This window comes from Hypanus sabinus, chromosome 4 (assembly GCF_030144855.1).
Source record: "Hypanus sabinus isolate sHypSab1 chromosome 4, sHypSab1.hap1, whole genome shotgun sequence".
Classification (NCBI taxonomy): domain Eukaryota; kingdom Metazoa; phylum Chordata; class Chondrichthyes; order Myliobatiformes; family Dasyatidae; genus Hypanus; species Hypanus sabinus.
Genome location: NC_082709.1, coordinates 102,673,125 through 102,698,921, shown reverse-complemented (window position 1 = coordinate 102,698,921; position 25,797 = coordinate 102,673,125). Strand labels below are relative to the sequence as shown.

The window sequence follows — 25,797 nt, the reverse complement described above, 5'->3', positions numbered from 1 at the left end:
TCAGAGATTACTATCCTGGAGTCCTACTTTTCAAGCACCATTTCCCTTTGATAAATCCATGCTGATTCCAGTATTCCTCTTATGCTTTTCAAGGTGATTTGTTTGTACATCTTTGATTGCAGATTACATTGTTTCCTTCCATTAATGTGGTAACAAATTGGTTGTTTCTCATTTTCTTTCTCTCTCTCTTTTCTGAAATGATGGGATTACAATTGACATAATCTGACGTGTTGGAACCTCTCTTCCTACCTGACAAGAACCTAGGAAAGTCACATACTTCATAATCTCATTTGACATTGAAATGGAAAATGGCAGGACCCTAACAGTATCGAGGTACGGAGGAATCTTGGAGTCCAGGCCTATAGCTTTCTGAAAGTGCTTGCACAGATTGTTCGGGTACGTGGTGTGCTTGCCTTTACTAGCTGAGGCACTGAGTTCAAGAGTCAAGAGTGAAGGCTTTACAGAGAGTGCAGAAGAAGTTTATCATAATGCTGCTGGGTTTAGAAGGCATTGGTTTTGGAGAGATTGGACAAACTTGGATTATTTTCTCTGGAGCAGTAGAAACTGAGAGGAGATAAAGAAGTTTATAAGATTATGAGAGACTGGTAGGTACCTGTTTCCCATTGTTGGAATGTATAATACTAGAGGGCCTACACTTTAGGTTGGAGGGGGGAGAGTAAGTCAAAAGGAGATATGCAGAACAACACACACACAAAATGCTGGAGGAACTCAGCAGGCTGGGCAGCATCTATGGAAAAGAGTAAACAGTTGACGTTTTGGGCCAAGGCCCTTTGGCAGGACTGGAGAAAAAAACTGGGAGTAGATGTGAAAGGTGTGGTGGGGAGGGGAGAGAGTAATGCCAGGCAACAGGTAAAACTTGGAGGAGGAGGGATGAAGCAAAGAGCCAGGTAGTTGATTGGTAAAAGAGACGGGCCATGGAAGAAAGAAAAGGGTGGGGGGGGGGCAGGAGCACCAGACGGAGGCAATGGGTGGGCAAGGAGATAACATGAGAGAGGGACAAAGGGATGGGAAATGGTGAAGGGGGGTGGGCATGACTGGAAGTTTGAGAAATCGATGTTCATGCCATCAGGTTGGAGGCTACCCAAATGGAATACAAGGTGTTGATCTGCCAACCTCCTTATTCTGACAGTGGAGGAAGCCATGGATGGATATATTGGATTGGGAAAGGGAAGTAGAATTAACATGGATAGCCACTGGGAGATCCCGCTTGTTCTGGCATATGGAGTGTAGATGTTCGGCGAAGTGGTCTCCCGTTGGGTCTCACCGATATACAAGAGGCCATACCAGGAGCACTGAACACAGAAAATGACTCCAACAGACTCAAAGGTGAAGTGTTGCCTCACCTGGATGGACTGATTGGGGCCCTGAATGGTAGTGAGGGAGGAGGTGTAGGGGCAGGTGTAGCACTTGTTCCACTTGCAAGGATAAGTGCCAGGAGTGAGATCAGTGGGGAGGGCCGAATGGACAAGGAAGTTGCTCGGATTTTCAGCATCTGCCGATTTTCTCTTGTCAGGAGATATGCAGAGCAAGTTTTTTAACACAGGGAGTAGGGAGTACCTGGAACGTGATGCTGGCGGTGAAAGTGGAGACAAGTATGATACAGTGTAGTTAGACAGGCACAGGAATGTGGAGAGAATGTCGGGATATGTATGGGCAGAAAGAGATTAGTTTAGTTGCCTATTTAATTAGTTTTGCAGAACATTGTGAACTGTAGGGCCTGTTCCTGTGGTGTACTGTTCTATGTTGAATGAATGCACTGAGACTATTTTACTCTGGAACTTGGCAGAGTTCTGTAAAAGCCCTTTGCTGCATGACCTTAAATACATGGCATTAGGTTAAAGGTTAAACTTGCTCTCACCATCAATGTCTTCTGCCAGGACCATGTCCTCCTCGCGCAGAGCTTCATAGAGTCTCTGGCAGGAATGCTCCCCTTTCTGCAGGCAGATGTTAATCAACTGCTGGGCTTGACAGTAGAGTGTGCTCTCTCCCTGCACGATGTCCAGCTCGTACTGTGAAACCGTTTCATTGGAGAATAACCTCATGACAATGGGTCTAATCAGGTGACCAAGTCGCTGGCACAACGTGCTTGCCTGTTTTAGTAGTTTCTGCTCTATAGGGATAAAAATTACAGCCTTATTTATATTGCCTCCACCCTTTCACCAAGTACAGACAATATTAGTAAATGATTACTTTCCTTTAAGTGGCTATTATCACAAGGCTACAAGGACCTCCTGACATGATCAGCGTTACACAGAATACAAACCATCTGTTTTGGTCATTGATTCACACAGTTGATGCAATGATCAAACTTTATGACAGCCCATCAGCACGTGTCGAACTATACACAGAGCACAGAGATGGCAATTCCCAAAGGTCCCAAGCCTCAGTAGGCCCATGAATTGACCCCGACAGCAGGAGGTTATTCCAGTCCTCTCCCAGCTTGCATTCTTCAGAAACTTGTGCTTACATTTAGTTTATTTCTGAGTTATAAGACCATGGGTTCAAATACCACTCCAAAGTCACAGAAAATGTTGCCTCATCTGTGAGGGCCCTTGGGACATACAGTACATATCACTCATGCTGTATAAAGCCAGCGATTCATAAAGACCCAACATGACTCCTGTCTTTCGGTATTCACTGTGCCTATTCTTAAATGATCTTCGAAGTGCCACACTTGTTTTGTTGGGTTACATATAAAACACTATACTCCTGTGGGTTATTACTGCTAGCAGTAGTCACATTCCCTTTAATTGTACGACAAATTATCTGCCCAAGTGTCTAACCAAAGGAAGAAAATAAGCAGCAGAATTAAGAGATATAGACACAGATAGATGAATTATGTGTGCTAAAATAACAATGCCATTTGAATGATGTGGTGAGATAACGTACCCATTGGTCCACGCTTGATACCTGAAAAACATTGAAAGAAGTTCTTTAATTGGTTTGTAAACAACTCCACATTACAATTCACTTTCTCAGTTATCAGGCAGTCTCAGCTTTTTAAGGAACTAAGTAATTGAAAAAGAATAAATTTACATGCTGTGGATTCTTAAAAAAATCACAAATGTTGAAGAGGGCGGGGAACATCATAAAGGACTCCTTCCATCCTGTTTGAACTGCTTCCGTCTGGTAGGCGCTTCAGATCCCTCCAGACTAAGACTAATAGGCACTGGAGAAGTTTTTTCCCTACTGCGGTCACTTTGCTGAACAGTTAACTGCCGGTTAACTGTCGGCTAACTATTACTTGGATTGCACTACTTGTATGTATAATCTATATTTTCATTTATATTTATCATTATTATTGTTATGAGCAGAGAGACAACATCTGCCGGAAGTAAATTCCTTGTATGTGTAGGTACTTGGCGATTAAAGTCTGATTCTGATTCTGAAATGCTAAAATAAAGCAAAAACGGCAGGGATACTCAGCAGTTCAGGCAACATCTGTGGAAGGAGACAGACAGTGAAAGTTTCCATCTGAATGTCATGGTCCCTTCTGGCAATCCCCCACCATGTTATTTACCTCAGGAATTGGGCCTCAATCCCCTCGTCTAGTTCCAATCATTCCCAGGTTCCACTAACTACACACACTTGCTTTCCATTAGCAAATGCAGGACAAAAACCCTGTGATCACAACAAGGAGCTGCCAGTTTGTTGGTCGACTCTGGTGTGAGTAACCTCATTTCTTGGTTCTTAGGACTGCCAGTTCTAAGTCTAGCATCGCTCCTGGATACTGATTCCATGCTCGCTATGTCAAGAATGCCTCCTGACTCTGCCTCCTCTGTCCACTGCCTTGCTTGTGTAACAGAATGAACTGGCCATAATGAACCCAGTGGACATGGATCCTGTACAACAGGCCCTCACCAGTCAGGGCTACCTACTGGGTGCCCACGACAAATTATTTAGGGAGGTCATGGAAAACCTTCGGACGCTGTCCACGAATGTACAGAAGGTCAGTGAACAGGTGGACCGAGTTTCCGCTTCCCTTTCTCTGTCCCCTCCAAGAATACCGACTACCCAAACCACACCACTCGGGATGGTGTCGCCCCTGGGATCAGCAACACAGTCCCCTCGAGAGCCAAACGTACCCCAGCCCGAACCCTACGCTGGGGACCTAGGGAGGTGCCGGGCCTTCCTGTTACAATGCTCTCTGGTCTTTGAGCTACAGCCATGTACCTACACTTCAGATAAATCCAAGATCGTGTACATCATGGGGCTGCTACAAGGGGATGTCTTGGCCTGGGCAACCACGATATGGGATAGCCGACCAGAGGTTTGTCCTCCTTCTCCTCCTCTGTTGCTGAAACGAGGAAGGTCTTCGAACAACCCATTTATGGTAAGGACGCCACTGAACGCTTGCCAACTCTTTGTCAGGGTTCGTGAAGTGCAGCAAGGTACTTCATCAAGTTCTGAAGCAGACTCAGAGTGGAATGACCAGGCCCTACGGGAGGTGGTTCGACAGGGCCTCTCGGACAAGATAAAGGACGAACTGGCAGCGAGGGACGACACAGACTGTCTGATCTCACTGGCCACTAGATTAGATAATCGACTTCAAGAGCAGCTGAGAGAAGGAACCAGTCTCTCCATTCCTTGGGGAAGCCCAGTCCCACCCAGTTTCCCTTCCCCAGCCGCTCCCAGTGTAGCTCCTGCTCCCTCCGTCCCCACCATCCTGGGGGAGGAACTGATGCAGCTGGGATGGAACTGGCTCTCCCTGGCCAAACGATTTCAGAGGTGGGTCTATTGTGGCCAGCTAGGACATTTCCGGGATACCTGCCCTCAGTGGCCAAAAGGGAGGGCACCTGGTGAGCTGGATGATCCTCCCTTTGGCCCCCCAGACTCGGATGCAGATCCAGCTACCGTGAATTACCAACGACAGTCTCAGTCCCTATCGGCTCTGGTGGATTCCGGTGCTGAGGGCAATCTGCTGGATGAAGACTTAGCCACCCAGGCTGGAATACCTCGTGAGCCGCCAACTACCTTCCTGGAGGCCCGGGCCCTGGACGGAATACTGCTGGCTCGGGTGACCCACTGTACACCACCCCTGACCTTGATCCTATCCGGCAACCATCGGGAGGAGATACGATTCAGTCTTGTTCGTTCACCTCAAGCCCCGATGGTTCTTGGCTGACCGAACACAATCCCCACATCGACTGGTCTGCCAGGAAGATAGCCAAATGGAGCCAATCTTGCCACGCCAACTGTCTGCGGTCAGCCCCATCTCCCAGGGAAGCTACCACGACCCCGCCTGTCCCGGAACACCCAATTTGTCCTAAGTCCCCACAGAATACCATGACCTGGGACCGGTATTCAGTAAACAATGGGCCCTTTCCCTGCCTCCGCACCACCCATATGATTGTGCCATCGACCTTCTCCCCAGGGCCCCGCTACCCACCAGTCGCCTTTTTAACATATCCCGACCGGAGAGAGGGGCCATGGAGAAGTACATCAGCGAGTCCCTCGCGGCGGGCATTATCAGACTTTCATCTCCCCGGTAGGCGCCGGTTTCTTCTTTGTAGAAAAGGAGGACGGGTTGCCTTGTCCTTGTATTGATTACAGAGGCCTAACCAGTATAACAGTTAAGGATAAGTACGCCTTACCCCTCATTAGTTCAGCTTTTGAATCTCTGCATGGAGCCACCATTTTCTCAAAGCTGGACCTTCAGAACACATACTATCTAGTCAGGGCAAGGGAGGGGGACGAGTGGAAAACAGCCTTTAATACACCTCTGGGCCACTTCGAATATTTGCTCATGCCGTTTGGCAACACTGAGGTCTTGTTGCTGTGCTGTACTGTTCTATGCTCTCTCTTTAAATATGTGCCCGCTGGTATTAGACATTTCAACCCCAGGAAACAGGTCCTGTCTGTCTACTCTATCTATGCCTCTCATAATCTTATAAACCTCTATCAGATCTCCCCTCAGCCTCTACAGCTCCAGAGAAAACAAACCATGTTTGCCCAACCTCTCCTTACATCACATGCCCTCTAAGCCAGGCAGAACCCAGTAAACTACTTCTGCACCCTCTCCAAAGCCCCAGCATCTTTTCTTATCAAAGGCTTATGTACTGTCTGTAAATTGGTGGAGACTTACAGACAGTACGTAAGCCAGCATTTTAGCTCAAAACCAAAAATCAATGCCTTCTGATTCATAATGTTTATCCTGCACATGAACCACCATCCACCCTTTCCAGCCCACCCTATTACTGGAGCAGCCATTATTGGAATGGTCAATGTCAGAGTGGAGAGCTAAGCCTTTAGCTCGAGGGGCTTCAGTCTGAATAGGCAGAATAAATGGCTCAGGTGTGTAGAGTGAGATCAGCTCTTTTAAAAAGCAAAGTTTCAGTGAGAAATCACAGGTAAGGTTCTATTCATTATTTGTAAATCCTTGATTCAATGTGAGAAGGATGTTAATTAGGGCAGTGGAATGCTCCTCCTACAAGATATAGGAAGTCAGGGAACTTCATAATCTCCTTGATGACGACATTTGCAGGAAGTGCACCCAGCTGCAGTTCCTGCCACACTGGGTGAAGGAACTGGAACTAGTGTTGGGTGTCCAAGCTTCATCTGGGAAGCTGAAGGCTTCATAAGACATGGGGGCAGAACGAGGCCATCAAGTCTGCTCTGCCATTCAATCATTGCTGATCTGTTTTTCCCCTCCTCAGTCCCTCTCCCTGGCCTTCTCCCTGTAACTTTTGATGCCGTGTCCAATCATGAACCTAACAATCTCTACAGCTGCCAGTGGTAACAAATTCCACAAATTCACCACCCTCCGGTTAATGAAATTTCTCCACATCTGTTTTAAATGGATGCTCCTCTATCCTGAGGCTGTGCCCTCTTGTCCTAGACTCTCCCACCATGGGAAACATCCTTTCAACATCTACTCTGTGTAAGCCTTTCAACATTCAAAAGGTTTCAATGAGATACCCAACCCCTCATTCTTCTAAATTCCAGCAAGTACAGACCCAGAGCCATCAAACTTTCCTCGTATGATAACCCTTTCATTCCTGGAAATCTGCACTATTAATCAGCAACAATATCACAGTTGCACTCAGAGGGGACATTATGGAGTCTATATGGGTAGAACTTAACAACAACAAAGATGCAATCACTGACAATATTATACTATAGACCCCAGTAACCTCTGGGACACTGAGAAAAAGGTAGGCAGGCAGGCAAGTCAAGGAAATGTGTGAAAACAACAGGGTTGTTGTCATAGGTGACTTCAATTTCCCTAATGTAGATTGGGACCTTAATGCAAGAGACTTAGACAGGGCAGAGTTTCTAAGCTGCATCCAACAGGGTTTCCTAAATCAGTATGCAGATGGACCAACAACTGGAGGGGCAAGATTGGCCCTGATATAAGTCTTGCAATATAAGCCTGACAAGGTGACTGACCTTTCAGTGGGAGAATTGTTACGGAGCATTGATCACAACCACTTAAGTTTTAAAATAACAACACACACAAAATGCTGGTGGAACACAGCAGGCCAGGCAGCATCTATAGGGAGAAGCGCTGTCGATGTTTCGGGCCGAGACCCTTCGTCAGGACTAACCAAAAGGAGAGACAGTAAGAGATTTGAAAGTAGTGGCGGGAGGGGGAAATGCGAAATGACAGGAGAAGACCGGAGGGGCGGGATGAAGCTAAGAGCTGGAAAGGTGATCGGCAAAAGTGATACAGAGCTGGAGAAGGGAAAGGATCATGGGACGGGAGGCCTAGGGAGAAAGAAAGGGGGAGTGGGGGAGCACCAGATGGAGAACAGGCAGGGTGATGGGCAGGGAGAAAGAAAAAAAACAAACAACTAAAAATGTCAGGGCATTGGGTAAGATCAATACCAGACTCCTAGAACAGGCTGTAGTCTAATCTAGGGAAGACAAGGGATTTCCAGGATGACAGAGAAAATGAATCAAGGATGTTCTCAAAGCTTCCTTTAGAACAATATGTCATCCTCATTTACCTCTGGAGATCTTTGGCTGGAGATTACTCATAAGAGGAGAAACAACCAAGAAGGCATTGAAAACCTCAACTATATTTGTTAGGAACACACAGTAAAAACATTAGGAGTGCAGAACCTTCTAAACAACTCTCCTACCGACCACATCAAGAATCTCCTGTTCACCTGTGGCAGTGTCTGCAGATTCAATGTTGGCCAATTCAACTACCTCAGAACTCGTGGAACTGTATCCTTAGCCCCTAAGGAGTTTATAAGAGGCCAGGAGAATGGTCCTCTTTGTATTAGAGACCAGAATTATACACGCTCCAAGATTATGTACAAATTTAACTTCACTTTATGCTTTTCAATTTGAGGTGTTCTCCAGAATACAACAATGATGTTTTTGCAATATTTGAGTACTGACCAATATCTTCTGCAAGCCAGTTTTTCAGGCGGGGGTAATGGTGTTTACATTTCTTCAGACATTCCACAAATCTCCATGCCTCTCTGTCATTCATTTGAAGATGCACAATCTCAAGGAGCTTCCTTGCCTTCTGCGGTGGTGTCTTCTCAGATCGAATTTCACAGTAATTCTCATGGGTCAAAAGATGTGAAGCAATCATTTGGTCAAGCAGGGGTTCAATATTATACAGTGCAGACACCAGGATATTATGTGAACTTTGTATGTGGTTCTTCATGGTGTTGCTATCTTTGCCTATTATCAAAGGAAACAGTAGAAAAATCGTTTAGCGGATATGATACATTGGTCTTTTAAAATTTTAGGTTTCACACATTTACATTGCTGCTGAGACAAGTTCAAGGGTGTACCTTTCTCTCAAAGATCTTTGCTCTCCAAGCCTTTCACATATTCAGCTCCAAAATAACTGCCTTAGTATGAGACATTGCAAGAATATTCAGTATAAGACCCAATTGCACTTGGACAAAGGAAAAACCTTGGGAATTGGAATCTACAATATAAGCTGTGTCGCAGCATTGCAGGATAATTAGGTTGTGGCCCTCTTGAGTTCCCTCCCCTGGTTCACCTTACTCACTCTTGGATAATGGCAAGACAATCTGCTCATCTTCATGTAGGGCAAAAGCCATCACCCCCTGGAGATAAGGTATTGCTCCATCGACCTGCGTGTGGCCTCATCTTGATGGTAGAGGAGGCCATGGCCAGACATAGCGGAGTGGGAGTGGTCTGTGGAATTGAAGTGTGTGGCCACAGGGAGATCCCGCCACTGCTGGAGGACCGAGCACCGGTGTTCGGCGAAATGGTCTCCCAGTCTGCGGCAGGTCTCCTCAATGTATAAATGGCTACTTCTGGAGCACCGGATAGTTTATCAAAACCTTCTTCACCACCCTGTCTACTTGCAAACCTTCTAAGAAAGTAAAGACACAGGTATATCTTCCTTGTGATTGCTCAGGGCAAGTCATCTGATATGTTAATGGCCAGGAATGTAAAGCTGCTGACCCTCTCCACCAACGTAGACTGGCAAGCTCTCACCCTTCTTCCACGTATTACTGGTGTTCAGCAAGGTTCACAATAAAGAATATTTTTTCAATTAACTAGGAGTGGCATGAGGATGTATGCATAGTGCACCCAAAGAGTATCAAATAATAGAATCTTCAGGAATAGTTCTAATTAGAGCAAATAATCCTGGACCTGTCATTCTTTATTCTTGTGTCAAAGTTCAAAAAAAGTTTGAAGTTCAAAGTAATTTTTTTACTATCAGAGAACATTTTTGTCACCACATGCAACCCTGAGATTCATTTTCCTGTAGGCATACTCAGCAAATCTATGGAATAGTAACTGTAAGCAGGATTAGGGAACAACAAGCTGTGCAAATGCAAATATAGGTAAATAGCAAGAAATAATGAGAGCATGAAATGACAAGATAAAGAGTCCATAAAGTGAGATCATTTGTTGTGGGAACATCTCAATAGATCAGTGTGCTTATCCCCTTTTGTTTAAGAGCCTGATGGTTGAGGGGTAGTAACTGGTCTTAAACCTGGTGGCATGAGTCCTGAGGCCCTCGTACCTTCTACCTGATGGCAGCAGCGAGAAAAGAACCTGGCCGGGGTAGTGAATATCAGGAGTAAGCCCAACCAAGAGCCCAGGGAAGTTTTAATTTTGGAACAAAGGAGATCACTATTCAGTTATTAAAGTTCTAGAAAGTTAGGGCCGTCATTTCCCAGTGAGTGAAGAAGCAAAGATAAAGGATTTATGATAAATAATCAAATATCCCATAACATGATGATATTAATTACTGAAGGTAACAAGTATCAAGCAACTAGATGAATAAATATAAAAGAGCTCAAGGGAGGAAGTGTTGAGTGATTTATCAAGCATATTGGTTCTGTAAAGTTATATGTATAACAATCCATCGTAAAGTAGAAGGCATCAACTTACCTTCAAGCTGAATCCCTTCATATTGCGCCATTATTCAGGACAGTTGAAGATGGGTCTAAACTTCCTGTGAAGATAAGATGTCAAGAGCTCGGATGTAAGAGGGAAATACAGACATCAGGAAAGTCTCAGCTGCCACTTAGAGCTGTCAGATAACCAAGACCATCATTTTGACCCCCCCCCCCCCCCAAGACCTGTAGGTTTACCCAAATAGAACTGCATGGTTGAGAATTTACAAAGTAATATGGAAGTTCTGAAAGGTATTCTCTAGGTGACAGTTAAAAAGGCTAAAAATCATCAGGTAAATAGGGAGAGTGCTATTTGTGGGTACCCCATGGGGAGCACAGTGACTAAATGAGAGCATCAAGTATATAGTTAGGATGGAGTTTATATGAAGGAACACCATTACCAGGATATGTTGTTGAAAGCAGTGGTTGTGGTGATAGAATTAGGATATAGGTGAGTGCTGCTATTGAATAGACAGATGGGATGTTCACGAGGTAGTTTGATGAAATAGTGATCAATGATTCTTGTGTTTATACATGACCCACTATCAATGAAATTGGTTGTCATGCTGAACTACTCACAAGTACACATTGCCCTAGTACTACAGATTCCAACAGGGATCTTGGGGTTCAATTCCATAGTTCCCTGAAAGTAGCCACACAAGCCAAAAGGGTTTGGGTCTTGGCCCAAAACATTGACTGTTTACTCTTTTCCGCAGATGCTGTCTGGCCTGCTGAGCTCCTCCAGCATTTTATGTGTGTTGCTTGGATTTCCAGCATCTGCAGATTTTCTCTTACTTGTCAAAGAAGGTGTGCGTGTCATTCTTGTCTTTATTAGTTGAGGTATTTAGTTCAAAAGTCAGGAAATTATGTTGTAACTTTATAAGACTCTGATTAGGCCACGTCTGGAGTATTGTGTTCTGTTCTGGTCACCAATTACAGGAAAGATGTGGAGGCCATGGAGAGGGTGTGGAAAACATTCACCAGCATGTTGTCTGGATTAGCGGGTACTTGCTATAAGGGGAGTTTGGACAAATTCAGGTTGTCTTCTCTGGAGCAGCAGATTCAGGAGGAAGTCCAGACAGAAGTTTATAAAATATTGAGAGGCATAGACAGAGCATACAGCCAGTATTTTTTATTACCCAAGGTTGAAAGGTCTAACACTAGAGGACATACATTTAAGGTGAGAGGGGGAAAATGAAAGAGATGTGCAAGTTTACACAGAGAGTGGTGTCAGGGATAATGTCGATTTTGATACGATAGTGGTGTTTAAGAGGCTCTTAGACAGGTACAGAGAATGGAGGGAAGTGCAAACGAGACTAGGTGGCATTAGTTTAATTAGCTTGGCACAACTTCATGGCCCAAACGGCCAGTTCCCACATTGCACATTGTACTATGCTTTAATCCAATAAATCTGAACTTCCAGCTATCAGTCTCATTAAAGCACATTCTGTGGATAATGACTGAAGAAATTGGATAATATAAACCCATTCATCCTTCCCGTGGCAATGAATTCCAAAATTCACCACACTCCAACTAAGGAAATTTCTCCTCATTTCTGCTCTAAAGGGATGTCTTTGTATTTTGACACTGTGCCCTCTGGTCCTAGACTATCCCTTCTGCCCCCCACTGCAGGAAACATCCTCTCTATATTGACTCTACTCAGTCCCTTCAATATTTTTTGTAAGTTTCAATGAGATCCTCTCTCATTCTTCTAAACTCCAGCAGGTACAGGCCCAGAGCCATCAAATGCTCCTCCTACATGAACCTTTTCATTCCCAGGATCATTTTCGTAAACCTTCTCTGGCCCTTCTCCAATGCCAGCACATGCTTTCTTAGATAAGGGACCCAAAACTGCTCACCATATTACAAGTGCGTTTTGATTAATGCCTTATAAAGCCTCAACATTACATCTCTGCTTTTATGTTAACACTGCCATTACTTTCTTTACTACTGATTCAACCTGCAAGTTCATCTTTAGGGTCTCCCGAATCCCTTCGCACCTCTGATATCTGACTTCCAAGCCTGTTGAGGAAATAGTCTATGCCTTTAATCCTTCTACCAGAGTGCATGACCATTCACTTCCTGACTCTGTATTCCATCTGCCACTTCTTTGCCCATCCTCCTAATCTGTCCAAGTTCTTCTTCAGACTCCCTGCCCCTCCACCTGCCTTTGTATTTTCCAGAAATGTGGCCGTCAGTTCTGCCTCACTATGGCTACAACATGTTGGTGGCACTGGCAATGAGCTGAAGATGAAGTTAGAGTCAAATTGTTGGATCAACAGTCACGTGCACTTTGACAGATTTCCACCTTTGATTTCCCTGGTAAATAGCAGATTTCTTGGAAAACCCATCTAATTTTCCTAGTAAACAGAAATCCATTATCTTAAATGTTACATTACCAAAGCCAGATCTATCTAATTAATTGATTACAATTGCTCAGCTACTGTGGTAGGTCTTATGACATCTCTGGATTGACAGTTGAAGGGTCTGCATGTTATTTCAGTGATTTAACTCATAAACAAGAGAAACTCTGCAGATGCCAGAAATCCGAGCAACACACACAAAATACTGGAGGAACTCATCAGGCCAGGCAGCATCTATGGAAAAAAGGTATCAACAAAATAGAGAGAGTACAGAGAAGATTTACTAGAATGTTACCTGGGTTTCAGCACCTAAGTTACAGAGAAAGGTTGAACAAGTTAGGTCTTTATCCTTTGGAGTGTAGAAGGTTGAGGGGGGACTTGATAGAGGTATTTAAAATAACGAGGGGGATAGATCGAGTTGATGTGGATAGGCTTTTTCCATTGAGAGTAGGGGAGATTCAAACAAGAGGACTTATTTGAAAGTTAGGGGGCAAAATGTTAAGGGTAACATGAGGGGGAACTTCTTTACTCAGAGTGGTAGCTGTGTGGAATGAGCTTCCAGTAGAAGTTCTAGAGGCAGGTTCCGTATTGTCATTTAAAGTAAAATTGGATAGGTATATGGACAGGAAAGGAATGGAGGGTTATGGGCTGAGTGCAGGCCAGTGGGACTAGGTGAGAGTAAGTGTCGGCACGGACTAGAAGGGCCAAGATGGTCTGTTTTCGTGCTGTAATTGTTATGTGGTATATGGTTATATACAGTTGACATTCTGGGTCCCCTCCCCCCCCCCCACCTTTTAAATCTACACCTCAGCTTTTTTTCTCCAGTCCTGCTGAAGGGTTTGGGCCTAAAATGTTGACCGTACTTTTTCCGATATATGCTTCCTGACCTGCAGAGTTCCTCCAGCATTTTGTGTGTGTTGCTCAGTGATTTAACTATTAACTTACCATTCCCAATATGTGGGATGGTCGAGTAATCTAATTATATTAATTCTTCTCTCATCATGAAAATGTGTGAATTAAAACTAAGTTAATAAAATAAAATGTATCAGTAACAGTTTTCAGAAAACTTGCAGGATTATTATGAAAACCAAGTAAATGTCCTTCCAGGATGGAAAACTTCAGGTAAGATGATGGTATACTCGGACACAGTGGCTTCTACGGAGAATCAGGTTGGTGCTGGACCCCAGGATAGGGAGTTTGTAGAGTGCCTACGGGATGCACTCTTGGAACAGCTTGTACGAGAGCTGACCAGGGACAAGGCTATTCTGGATTTAGTCTTGTGTAATGAACAGGATTTGATAAGCGATCTTGAAGTAAAGTAGCCATTAGGAGGTAGTGATCATAATATGATAAGTTTTTATCTGTAATTTGAGAAGGATAAGGGCAGATCGGAGGGGTCAATGTTGCAGTTGAACAAAGGAGACTATAGAGCCATGAGAGAGGAGCTGGCCAAAGTTAACTGTACGGATATCCTTGCAGAAAAGTCAGTGGAACATCAATGGCAGGTATTCTTGGGAATAATGCACAAGGTGCAAAATCAGTTCATCCCCCGGAGAAGGAAGGATTCAAAGGGGGGAAAGAGGCCACAGTGGTTGGCAAAGGAAGTCAGAGATGGCATAGCATTAAAAAAAAGGAAGTATGACAGAGCTAAGGTGAGTGGGAGGACAGATGATTGGGAAATTTTTAAGGAACAACAGAACTTAACTAAAAAGGCAATATGGGGAGAAAAAATGAGGTAAGAATGCAAGCTAGCCAGGAATATAAAGGAGGATAGCAAAAGCTTTTTTAGGTATGGGAAGAGAAAGAAGATAGTTAAGAACAATGTTGGGCCCTTGAAGAATCAATTGGGTGAAATTGTTATGGGAAACAGAGAAATGGCAGAAGAATTTAATAAGTACTTTAGATCTGTCTTCATTAGGGAAGACACAAGCAATCTCCCAGATGTATGGATGGGCCAAGGACATAGGGTAACAGAGGAAATGAAACAGATTGACATTAGGAAGGAAACGGTGATGAGTAGACTGATGGGACTGAAGGCTGACAAATCCCCAGGTCCAGATGGTCTGCACCCTAGGGTACTAAAGGAGGCGACCCCGGAAATTGCGGATGCATTGGTAATCATTTTCCAATGTTCCTTAGATTCAGGATCAGTTCCTGAGGATTGGAGAACGGCTAATGTTATCCCACTTTTTAAGAAAGGAGGGAGGGAGAAAACAGAGAACTATCATCCTGTCAGCCTAACATCAGTAGTGGGGAAGATGCTAGAGTCCATTATTAAAGATGAAATAGTGGCATATCTAGATAGCAGTGATAGGATTGGGCCGAGCCAGCATGGATTTACCAAGGGTAAGTCATGCTTGACTAATCTGTTGGAGTTTTTTGAGGATGTAACCAGGAAGTTAGACAAGGGAGATCCAGTGGATGTAGTGTACCTCGATTTTCAGAAGGCATTTGATAAGGTCCCACATAGGAGATTGGTGGGTAAAATCAGAGCTCATGGCATTGGGGGGAAGACATTGACATGGATAGAAAACTGGTTGGCAGATAGAAAGCAAAGGGTAACGGTGAATGGGTGTTTCTCGGAATGGCAGGTGGTGACTAGTGGGGTGCCACAGGGCTCGGTATTGGGACCACAGCTGTTTACGATTTACATCAATGATTTAGATGAAGGCATTGAGAATAACATTAGCAAGTTTGCTGATGATACTAAACTGGGTGGCAGTGTGACATGTGATGAGGATGTTAGGAGAATTCAGGGTGACTTGGATAGGCTGGGTGAGTGGGCAGATACTTGGCAGATGACGTTTAATGTGAATAAGTGTGAGGTTATCCACTTTGGGAGTAAGAACAGGAAGGCAGATTATTATCTGAATGGTGTAGAGTTAGGTAAGGGAGAAATACAAAGAGATCTAGGAGTCCTTGTTCATCTGTCACTGAAGGTGAATGAGCAAGTGCAGCAGGCAGTGAAGAAGGCGAATGGAACGTTGGCCTTTATTACAAAGGGAATTGAGTACAAGAGTAAGGAAATCCTTTTGCATTTGTTCAGGGCCCTGGTGAGACCAAACCTGGAGTATTGTGTACAGTTTTGGTCTCCAGGGTTAAGGAAGGACATCCTGGCTGTAAAGGAAGTGCAGCGTAGATTCACAAGGTTAATTCCTGGGATGTCCGGACTGTCTTACGCAGAGAGGTTAGGGAGACTGGGCTTGTACACGCTGGAATTAAGGAGATTGAGAGGGGATCTGATTGCAACATATAAGATTATTAAAGGATTGGACAAGATAGAGGCAGGAAATATGTTCCAGATGTTGGGAGAGTCCAGTACCAGAGGGCATGGTTTGAGAACAAGGGGTAAGTCATTTAGGACAGAGTTAAGGAAAAACTTATTCTCCCAGAGTGTTGTGGGGGTCTGGAATGCACTGCCTCGGAAGGCAGTGGAGGCCAATTCTCTGGATGCTTTCAAGAAGGAGCTAGATAGGTATCTTATGGATAGGGGAATCAAGGGATATGGGGACAAGGCAGGAACCGGGTATTGATAGCAGATGATCAGTCATGATCTCAGAATGGTGGTGCAGGCTCGAAGGGCCAAATGGTCTACTTCTGCACCTATTGCCTATTGTCTATGGGGTCAACCAAAGGTGTTACTGTCTTTTTTAAATGTATTTTTTACAAGACCCTGTTGGACATTATGAACTTAAAATACCAAGGGTCTAGCCCATCAGTGAGTTGCTCGTTGGTGGAGGATTGAAAGAGCTGGACTTGGTGTGGATTGTACTGCTTTCTATGATAGGGAGGCATTGGTACATGAAGGAGGTGTGCAGTCTAACAGCGAGAGATAATCCTCGTCGTTTTTCTTGTGATCACAATATCCTGGTGGATATAGGTGGTGTAGAATGCTCCAATCCCATTGCATGTATTCTGGGGACTTGAACTCTCTATTTTTGTTTGACTGTGTTTTGCTGCTATTGTATATGTGCTTGGAATCTTACATGCACTGGCTACCTTACATAGAGTATGTGCTATATGTTCATTGACTGTCTGTACTGTGTTTTGCACCTTGACCCTGGAGTAATGTTTTTTCATTTGGCTGTATTCATAGGTATTCATGTGTGGTTGAATGACAATTAAATTTGAACATGCTGACCTTCTTTGGTGTGGTACATTTAATTCCAGACGCGAGGATTCAATAGATCACTGAGATACCAGGGAAACTTCTCAGTTACAACAAACCTTTACAAAAAAAATGTACAATGTAAGATGGGGCAGAGCATGCGATGACTAGCAAACTCCACCTCACTCACAACTGGAGGCATGCCAAAAGTGGGAGAACTTCCACACAAACAAGACAAGCAGCAGCATTTAAAGTCTCATTCAGGGCATATTTTATCTGCCAATCATCATCATTATGTGCTGCGTCTTATAATGTAGACAATCAAGGTCTTCCATCTTTAATTCAGGCCTGTGGGGAAGACCCCCTTCACCCTGTTGTTCTTATTCTTTCCTCTATCCATGACTATGATTGTTCTTGACAAGTTTTTCTACAGAAGTGGTTTGCCATTGTCTTCTTCTGGGCAGTGATTTTACAAGACAGGTGATGCCAACCATTATCAAAACTCTTGAGGTTGTGTGCCCGGAGTCAATTGGCGCATAACCAGGATTTGCGAAATGCTTCGGCTGCTCATATGACCATCCACCATCTGCTCTCATGGCTTCATGTGACCCTGATGGAGGGGCTAAGCAGGCTAGCAGAGGGAAGGAGCACCTTACACCTCCTTTGATAGAGATGTATCTCCACCCTGCAACCTGATCTGGCAATGCTACCCACTAAAATAACACAGTCAACAATGGTAATGCTACACACAATGATATAGAGTAAGGAGGGAGTGGTAGAGATTTGATTTTCATTTGTTCGTGGGCAAGGCCAACATTTATTGCCTATCTTTAGTTGCTCACAAGAAGTGAATTGCCATTTAAAAACTGCTGTAGCCCCTCTGTAGAAGCAGCCTACACAATGCTATTAAGTTCCAGGATTGAGCCAAATGATGTTGATAGAACAACGCAAGGTGGTGGGTGGTTTGGAGATATCCCTTTGCTACTGTTGTCCTAGACAGAAGTGTAGATTTGGGAGATGCTGCTGGAATAGAGGAGATGAATTACTGCAGTGCATTTTGTATATGGTATGCATTGCAGCCAAGTGGTAGAGAGAACGAATGTTTAGTGCGGTGGATGGGGTGCCGATCGATGGATGGCTCTCTCCTGCATGATATTGAGTTTTTTGTTGAAGTTGCACTCATCCACATAAGTGGAGAATATTCCACGTTGTTCCTGAATTAACTGGTATATGGTAAAACGATTTGAATATCAGGAGATGAGTCAGGATGGTCTATGAACTGTTCTCATAGCCATGTGATCAAGTTAGTTTCTATTTCTATTTCTGTTCAGTGATCTCTTGTCTCCTTCTGTTCAGTGATGTTATAGTGGGGGATAAAAAGTGCCACCAAATAAAGAGGAGGTGATCAGGATTCAAGTTTATTCAAGTTTACCACATGTACACTGAAACAGGTTGTCTGCATTGACAGGTGTCACCAGACAGCATGGTAACAGAACAACACACAACAAGCCCCTGTTCTTCCCTCCCACTCATACACGCCCTGGCCCCAAAACCCTATCTAACCCGTAACTCGCATCTCAATCCACAAAGCTATTCCCACAAACTGAAAAGAAACACGAAGAGAAAACTAAAACAGAGTTGCAACCTCAAATGAGGTCACAGCTCAGTGCCATCTTAAGCATCAAGTCTCCCCGTTATTGGAGACAATCAATGCCAAGCATTCTTTTAGCGGGAACATAGAACATCACAGCACAGTACAGGTCCTTTGGCCCATGATGATGTGCTTATCTTTTAATCTACTGTCCTCTAAGATCAATCTAACCTTCCATGTTCCTACCATACAGACATCTCCTCTATCACCGCACCTTGCGGCAAGTTTCACAACTCACCACTCTCTGTGTAAAGAACTTGTCTCTGACATCCCCCTATTCCTTTCTCCAATCATATTAAAATTATACACCCTTGTATTCTCTTGTGCACCCCTATCAAGGCTCCTCTCATCCTCCTTTTCTCCACTGGGGGAAATCCTCCCTAGCTCAATGTATCTTCATAAGGCATGTCCAGGCAGCATCCTGGTAAATCTCCTCTGCACCCTCTCTAAAACTTCTACATTCTTCCAATAGTGAGGTGAACACAACTGACCACAATATGGTCTAACCAGGGCTCTAGAGAGCCGTAACATTACCTCACGGCTCTCAAACTCAGTCCTCTGACTTATGAAGGCTAACGCACCATACACCTTCTTAATAACCCTATCAACTTGCATGGCAACTTTGATGGATGTGGAACCCAAGGTTCTGCTTTTCCTCCATACTGCTGAGAATCCTGACGTTAACTCTGTAGTTTGCCTTCAAATTCAACCTTCCGAAAAGAATCATTTCACACATTTCCAGGCTAAACTTCATCTGTCACTTCTCAGTCCAGATCTGAAGCTTGTCAATGTCCGGTTGCAACTTACAACAACCCACCACACTATCCACAATCCCCCAAACTTCATTTCATCTGCAGATTTCTTATCACCCTTCAACTTCCTCATCCAAGTCGCTTGTAAAAATCACCAAGAGCAGGGCTCCCAGAATGGATCCCTATGGACCTCCAGGCAGAGTTTGCTCCAACTACCCCTGCCCTCTGTCTTCTATGGGCCAGCTAATACTATATCCACATAGCCAGGTTTCCCTGGATCCCAAGCCTCCTGACTTTCTCAATGAGCCTACCAGGGGGAATCTTATCAAATATCTTTAAAAAAAAATCTATATACACTACATCCACTGCTCTACCTTCATCAATGCGCTTTGTCACTTTTTCAAAGGACTTTATCAGTTTTGTGAGGGTCCTCACAAAGCCATGCTGACTATCCCTAATCAGAATATGCTTCTCCAAATACTCACAAATCCTGCCTAAGAATCCTCTCCAATAATTTTCCCACCACTGAACTAAGACTCACAGGTCTATAATTCCCAGTATTATCCCTACTCTCTTGAAGAAAGGAATTGAATTTGCCACCCTCCAATCACCTTGTACTACCCTGTGTAAGGATGCAAAGATCATTGCCAAAGGCACAGCAGTCTCTACCCTACTTTCCCTGTCTGGCCCCTGACACTTCTCTCTCCTAAAGTTTTTCAGTTCTAACACATCAATTTGTTTTAGACCGATCTCAGATTCATCAAGGTCCCTCTCACTGGTGAATACTGAAACAAAGTATTCATTAAGGATTTCCCCTACTCCTCTGACTCCAGGCACATGTTCCCTCTAGTATTCCTGACTGTTCTTACCTGCATTCTGGTCATCCACCTGTTCTTCATATACACGTAGAATGCATTGGGGTTTTCATTAATCCTACTCACTAAGGCCTTCTCATGCCCCTTTCTAGCTCTCCTTCATTCATTCTTCAGCTCCTTCTAGAGCACCATCTGATCCTTACTTCATAAACCTTAAGTAAATTTCTCTCTTCCTTGACCATGGTTCCTTCACACTCTCATCCTTCCCCTGCCTCACTGGGACAAACCTATCCAGAACCCACAGCAAGTAATCCCTAAACAACCTCCGCATTTCTGTTGTGCATTTCCCTGAGTACATCTGTTCCCAATTTATGCTCCTCATTCCTGCCTAACAGCAACATAATTTGCCCTCCCTCAGTTAAATATCTCCCATTCTATCTGCTCCTATTCCTCTCCAAGGCTATGGTAAAGGTTAGGGAACTGTGGTCACTGTCAACAAAATACTTTCCCATTGAGAGATCTGACAGCTGACCTGGTTTATTGCTGAGAGAAAACCAGTCCAGATTATCCACTCTCTCCCCCTACCTTAAGTCCTCCAAATGCAGTATGATATCCTGGTGCCAATGCTTGAACTCTCTTGCTGTGAAGGCCAGTATAAAAATCGCCTTCTTAATTGCCTGTTGTACTTGCAAGCTTACATTTTGCATCTCATTATACCTCACCATTCCCCAATCCATCAGCATTCAGATAATTATTTGGTGCTCTATAATTGCTGCCAAAGAGGATAATCTCACACTTATCTACACTATACTATTTCTGCAGTATCTGTATATTCCTTCAATATGTCCAAATCAACGGAGTTTATCTGGATCGACTTCAAGGCTCACCCTCCCACCCACCTTTGTGTTGCCTGCAAATTAGGGAGATACTGCATTTAATTCCTTCATCTAAATCATTAATGTCTATTGTGAACATCCAGGTTTCCACTACTGATCCTTGTAGTACTGGACTGGTTATTGCTGCCACTCAGGATAAAAGGGCTGGTTTATTCCTACTCTTTGCCTCCTGTTGGACAATCTGTTTTCAAGTAGTAATGCAAGATGTGAAGACTCTGGGGTTTTACGTAAAGAACTGCCATGATTGAATAGCAGTGTGGATTCGATGGGCTGAGCAGTCTAATTTTGCTCCTGTATCCTTTTATATTATCTTATTCATTTCCCCTACACCATTTACTGGATGTTGACACTCACCATGGTCCACCATAAGAACAGGAAAAGGAGCAGGCCATTTGGCCCTACAAGCCTACCAATCTGTCCTAACCTCATCACCTCATAGCCCTGAATTCCCATTTTACAAAAACTTCTTTACTTCCACATTAGATATTTTAGATAATCTAGTCTTTATAATGCTCTGCGATAGATAATTCCAGAGATTCACCACCCTCTGGGAGAGTAAGTTCCTACACTTCTGAGTTTTAATTTTCGTAATTTGAGCTTTTCCACGTGGAAACATCTGAACATCTTTCACCTGCTGCTGCTTATGGATCTTTTATGTTTCCATAAGATCACCTCTCAACATTCTAAACTCTGAAGAATTTCTTTGGTCGCTCATGACAGAACATCTCATTCCAGAAGATAGCCTGGTGAATCTTTTTTTGACTGCCTCCAATTCCAGTATATCTTCTTTTAAATAAGGGGATCAAAACTGCACAGTACTTCAGGTGAGGACTCACCAGTATCCCATATTTCTTTATTTCTAAATTCCAGACTTCTTGCAAGAAAGGCCAATGTGCCAGTTGGCTTCCCATCCATTTCTTGCATCTGCCACCTCTTTTTTTTGCAATTCATTTACAATCCACGTACTTTTTTTGCAATCCCTAAATGGTCATTGAACCTATGAACACTACCTCACTTTCAAAAAAATATATATGTATTACTGTTTTGCACTATTTTAATCTATTTAATATATATATATATTTATTGTAATTGATTTACATTTTTTCTTTCTATATTATCATGTATTGCATTGAACTGCTGCTGCAAAGTTAACAAATTTCACGACACATGCTGGTGATATTAAACCTAATTCTGATTCTGAGCTGGACACCATCAGGTGCAGCATGATGAATACCTGTCAAAATGATTGCTAATGAATTATGTTTATCACCACTAAGACTAGCAAAAGCATTGAATTTACTCACTCCAACTCAAATGCACCCCAACTGACTCAGGCACCATGTTCTTAATTGGCCCTATGCCATCTGAGCTCATACGTAGCTTAAACCCACAATGATCCGTTCATTAACACTGATTCCAAATTACATCCTTATTTGCCATATTTTGTTTGTTAACTCTCATGTGAAGCATTCTGGGGCCTTTAACATTAATTCAGTTTTTTTCATATTCAAAAAGACATTAGGATAGTTGAGTCTCTGGGATCGGTCAGGATATACCCAAGGTTACTATGAGAAGTGAGGGAGGTGATTGCTGCACCATTGACGATGATATTTGTGTCCTCACTGGCCATAGGAGTAGTAACAGATGATTGGAGGGTGGCAAATGTTACTCCTTTGTTCCCGAAGGGAATAGGAATAACGCTTGCATTGTAGACCAGTGAGCCTTTCTTCAGTGGTGGGCAAATCATTGGAGAAGATCCTTAGAGACAGAACTAATGAGCATTTTGAGAAGTGATAGTCAACATAAACCATAGGAGCAGAATTAGGCCATCTGGCCCATCGAGTCAGCTTCACCATTCAATCCTTACTTCTAAATCTCATCCTCAACCCCTTACTTGGCCTTCTCCCCACAACCTTTGATGCCATGTCCAAGAACCTATCAATCTCTGCCTTAAATACACCCAATGACCTGGGCTCCACAGCTGCATGTGCCAACAAATTCCACAAATTTGCCACCCTTTGGCTAAAGAAATTTCTTAGCATCTCTGTTTTGAAAGGGTGCTCCTTTTTCCTAAGGTTGTGCCCTCTTATCCTAGACTTACCCACCATGGGAAACATCCTTTTCACATCTATTCTGTCTAGGCCTTTCGACATTTGAAAGGTTTCAATGAGATCTCCCCTCTTCCTTTTGAATTCCAGTGAGTACAGACCCAGAGCCATCAAACATGCCTCGTATGATAACCCTTTCATTCCTGGAATCATCCTTGTGAACTTTCTCTGGACCGTCTCCAATGCCAGCACATCTTTTCTAAGATGAGGAGCTCAAAACTGTTCACAATACTCAAGGTGAGGCTTCACCAGTGCCTTATAAAACCTCAGCATCACTTCCTTCCTCTTGTATTCTAGACCTCTTGAAATGAATGCTAACATGGCATTTGCCTTCCTCACTACTGACTCAACCTGCAAGTTAAGCTTCAGGGTGTTCTGCACAAGGACTCTCAACTCCCTCTGCATCTCTGTTTCCTGGATTTTCTCCCCGTTTAGAAAATAGTCTGTACATTTATTTCTACTACCAAAGTGCATAACCATGCAATTTCCAGCATTGTATTTCATTTACCTCTTTCTTGCCCATTCTTCTAATCTGTCTAAATCCTTCTGCATCCTTCCTGTTTCCTCAACACTACCCGCCCCTCCATCAATCTTCGTATCATCTGCAAACTTGGCAAAAAAGCCATCCATTCCATCATCTAAATAATTTATATTCAGCATAAAAAGAAGCGGTTCCAACGCCAGCCCCTGCGGAACCACTAGACACTGGCAGCCAACCAGAGAAAAATCCTTCTATTCCCACTTTATTGCCTATGCTATCAGTCAATGCTCTAACCATCTTAGTAACTTTCCTGTAATACCACAGGCTCTTAGCTTGGTAAGCAGCCTCATGTGTGGCACCTTGTCGCCTCCAGTTCATTACATAACACCCAATCCAGTATAGCTGATCTCCCGGTAGGCTCAATGACAAACTAAAAATCTATCTCTTAAGCATTCAATAAACTCACTTTCTTGAGATCCATTACCAACCTGATTTTCCCAATCTGTTAAAATCTCCCATGACTACCATAACATTGCCCTTTTGACTTGCCTTTTCTATTTCCTGTTGTAACCTGTGGTGCACCTCCCAGCCACTGTTGGGAGGCCACAGAATCTCCCGCCTGTTCCCCTCACTATCGAGTCCCCTATCACTACCGCTCCCTTCTTCTCTCAGTTTCCCTTCTGCACTGTGGACCCATGCCCAGTGCCTGTAACCCGGTCATCATGGCATTCTCCCTGGAGGTCATCCCCCACAAAACATCCAAAGCGGTATACTTGTTTTTGAGGGGAATGGCCACAGGGGTGCTCTGCTCTAACTGCCTATTTCCATTTCTCCTGATGGTCACCCAGCTGCTCACCTCCTGCAACTTCGGGGTGACTACCTCCCTGTAACTCTGATCAATTATATCTTCGCTCGCCCATACAAGCTGAAGGTCATCCAGTTGCTGCTCCAGATCCCTAACACGGTCTTCAAGGAGTTGCAGCCGGATGCACTTCATGCAGATGTAGTTCCCCTGAGACTCTGAATCTCCCAGTTCTCCAACATCTGGCACAAAGAGCACAGTGGAGAGAGGAAAGAAAAACAAAACAGAAACTGTAACAGACACTTTACACAGAGCCAATGCCTCTTCCTAGCCAAAGTCTCTTTTAGCCGAACATAGCTTTGCGAGGAGAAGATCACGTCTCACAAATTTGCCTGAATTCATTGAGGATGTGACAAAGCACATAGATAATGGTAAAGCACTGGACGTGGTGTATATGGATTTGATAAGGTTCCCCATGGTGAACTCATTCAGGCAGTCAGGAGGTATGGAATCCACAGAAATCTGGCTGTGTGCATTCAGAATTGGCTTGCCCTTAGGAGGCAGAGGGTGTTTGAATATGGTGTGTATTCTGTCTGGAGGTCAGAGTTCCACAGAAATCTGTTCTGGAACCCCTATTACTTGTGATTTTATAAATGTCTTGTTGAGGGAGTGTGGAAGAGTGGTTAGTAAGTCTGCAGATGACAAAAATTTGGTGATCACAAAGTACACTACAGATGCTGTGGTCAAATCAACACATACAAACAAGCTAGATGAACTCAGCTCTGGGGATCTCCCATCCACTGCCACCAACCTCATAGTTCCCACACCCCGCACTTCCCGTTTCTACCTCCTACCCAAGATCCACAAACCTGACTGTCCAGGTAGACCTATTGTCTCAGCTTGCTCCTGCCCCACTGAACTCATTTCTGCATACCTTGACACTGTCTTATCCCCCCCTTGTTCAATCTCTTCCCACCTATGTTCGTCACACTTCTCATGCTTTGAATTTTTTCGATGATTTAAGTTCCCTGGCCCCCACCGTCTTATTTTCACCATGGACGTCCTGTCCGTATATACCTCCATCCCCCACCGAGATGGTCTCGAAGCTCTTCACTTTTTTTTGGATTCCAGACCTAACCAATTCCCCTCTACCACTACTCTCCTCCGTCTAGCAGAATTAGTTCTTACTCTCAATAATTTCTCCTTTGGCTACTCCCACTTCTTCCAAACCAAGGGTGTGGCCATGGGCACCCGTATGGGTCCGAGTTACGCCTGCATTTTTGTTGGCTTTGTGGAACAGTCCATGTTCCAAGTCTATACGGGTATCCATCCCTCTCTTTTACTTCACTACATCAATGACCGCATTGACGCTGCCTCCTGCATGCATGCTGAGCACGTTGACTTCATTAACTTTGCCTCCAACTTTCACCCTGCCCTCAAATTTACCTGGTCCATTT

The 25,797-nt window shown here is 43.9% G+C and overlaps 1 protein-coding gene across 1 annotated transcript in view; it reads right to left on the bottom strand.

Moving 5' to 3' along the window:
* LOC132393041 (uncharacterized) overlaps positions 1-25,797 on the bottom strand; it is a 63,939-nt gene that overhangs the window by 27,328 nt on the left and 10,814 nt on the right. Inside the window, exons 3-6 of the mRNA XM_059967771.1 lie at positions 10,360-10,423; positions 8,371-8,661; positions 2,911-2,931; positions 1,880-2,131 (exon numbers count right to left, since the gene is read on the bottom strand). Of these exons, the coding sequence (XP_059823754.1) occupies positions 1,880-2,131; positions 2,911-2,931; positions 8,371-8,661; positions 10,360-10,390 (595 nt within the window). The 5' untranslated portion in view covers positions 10,391-10,423. The remainder of the gene's footprint in view (positions 1-1,879; positions 2,132-2,910; positions 2,932-8,370; positions 8,662-10,359; positions 10,424-25,797) is intronic.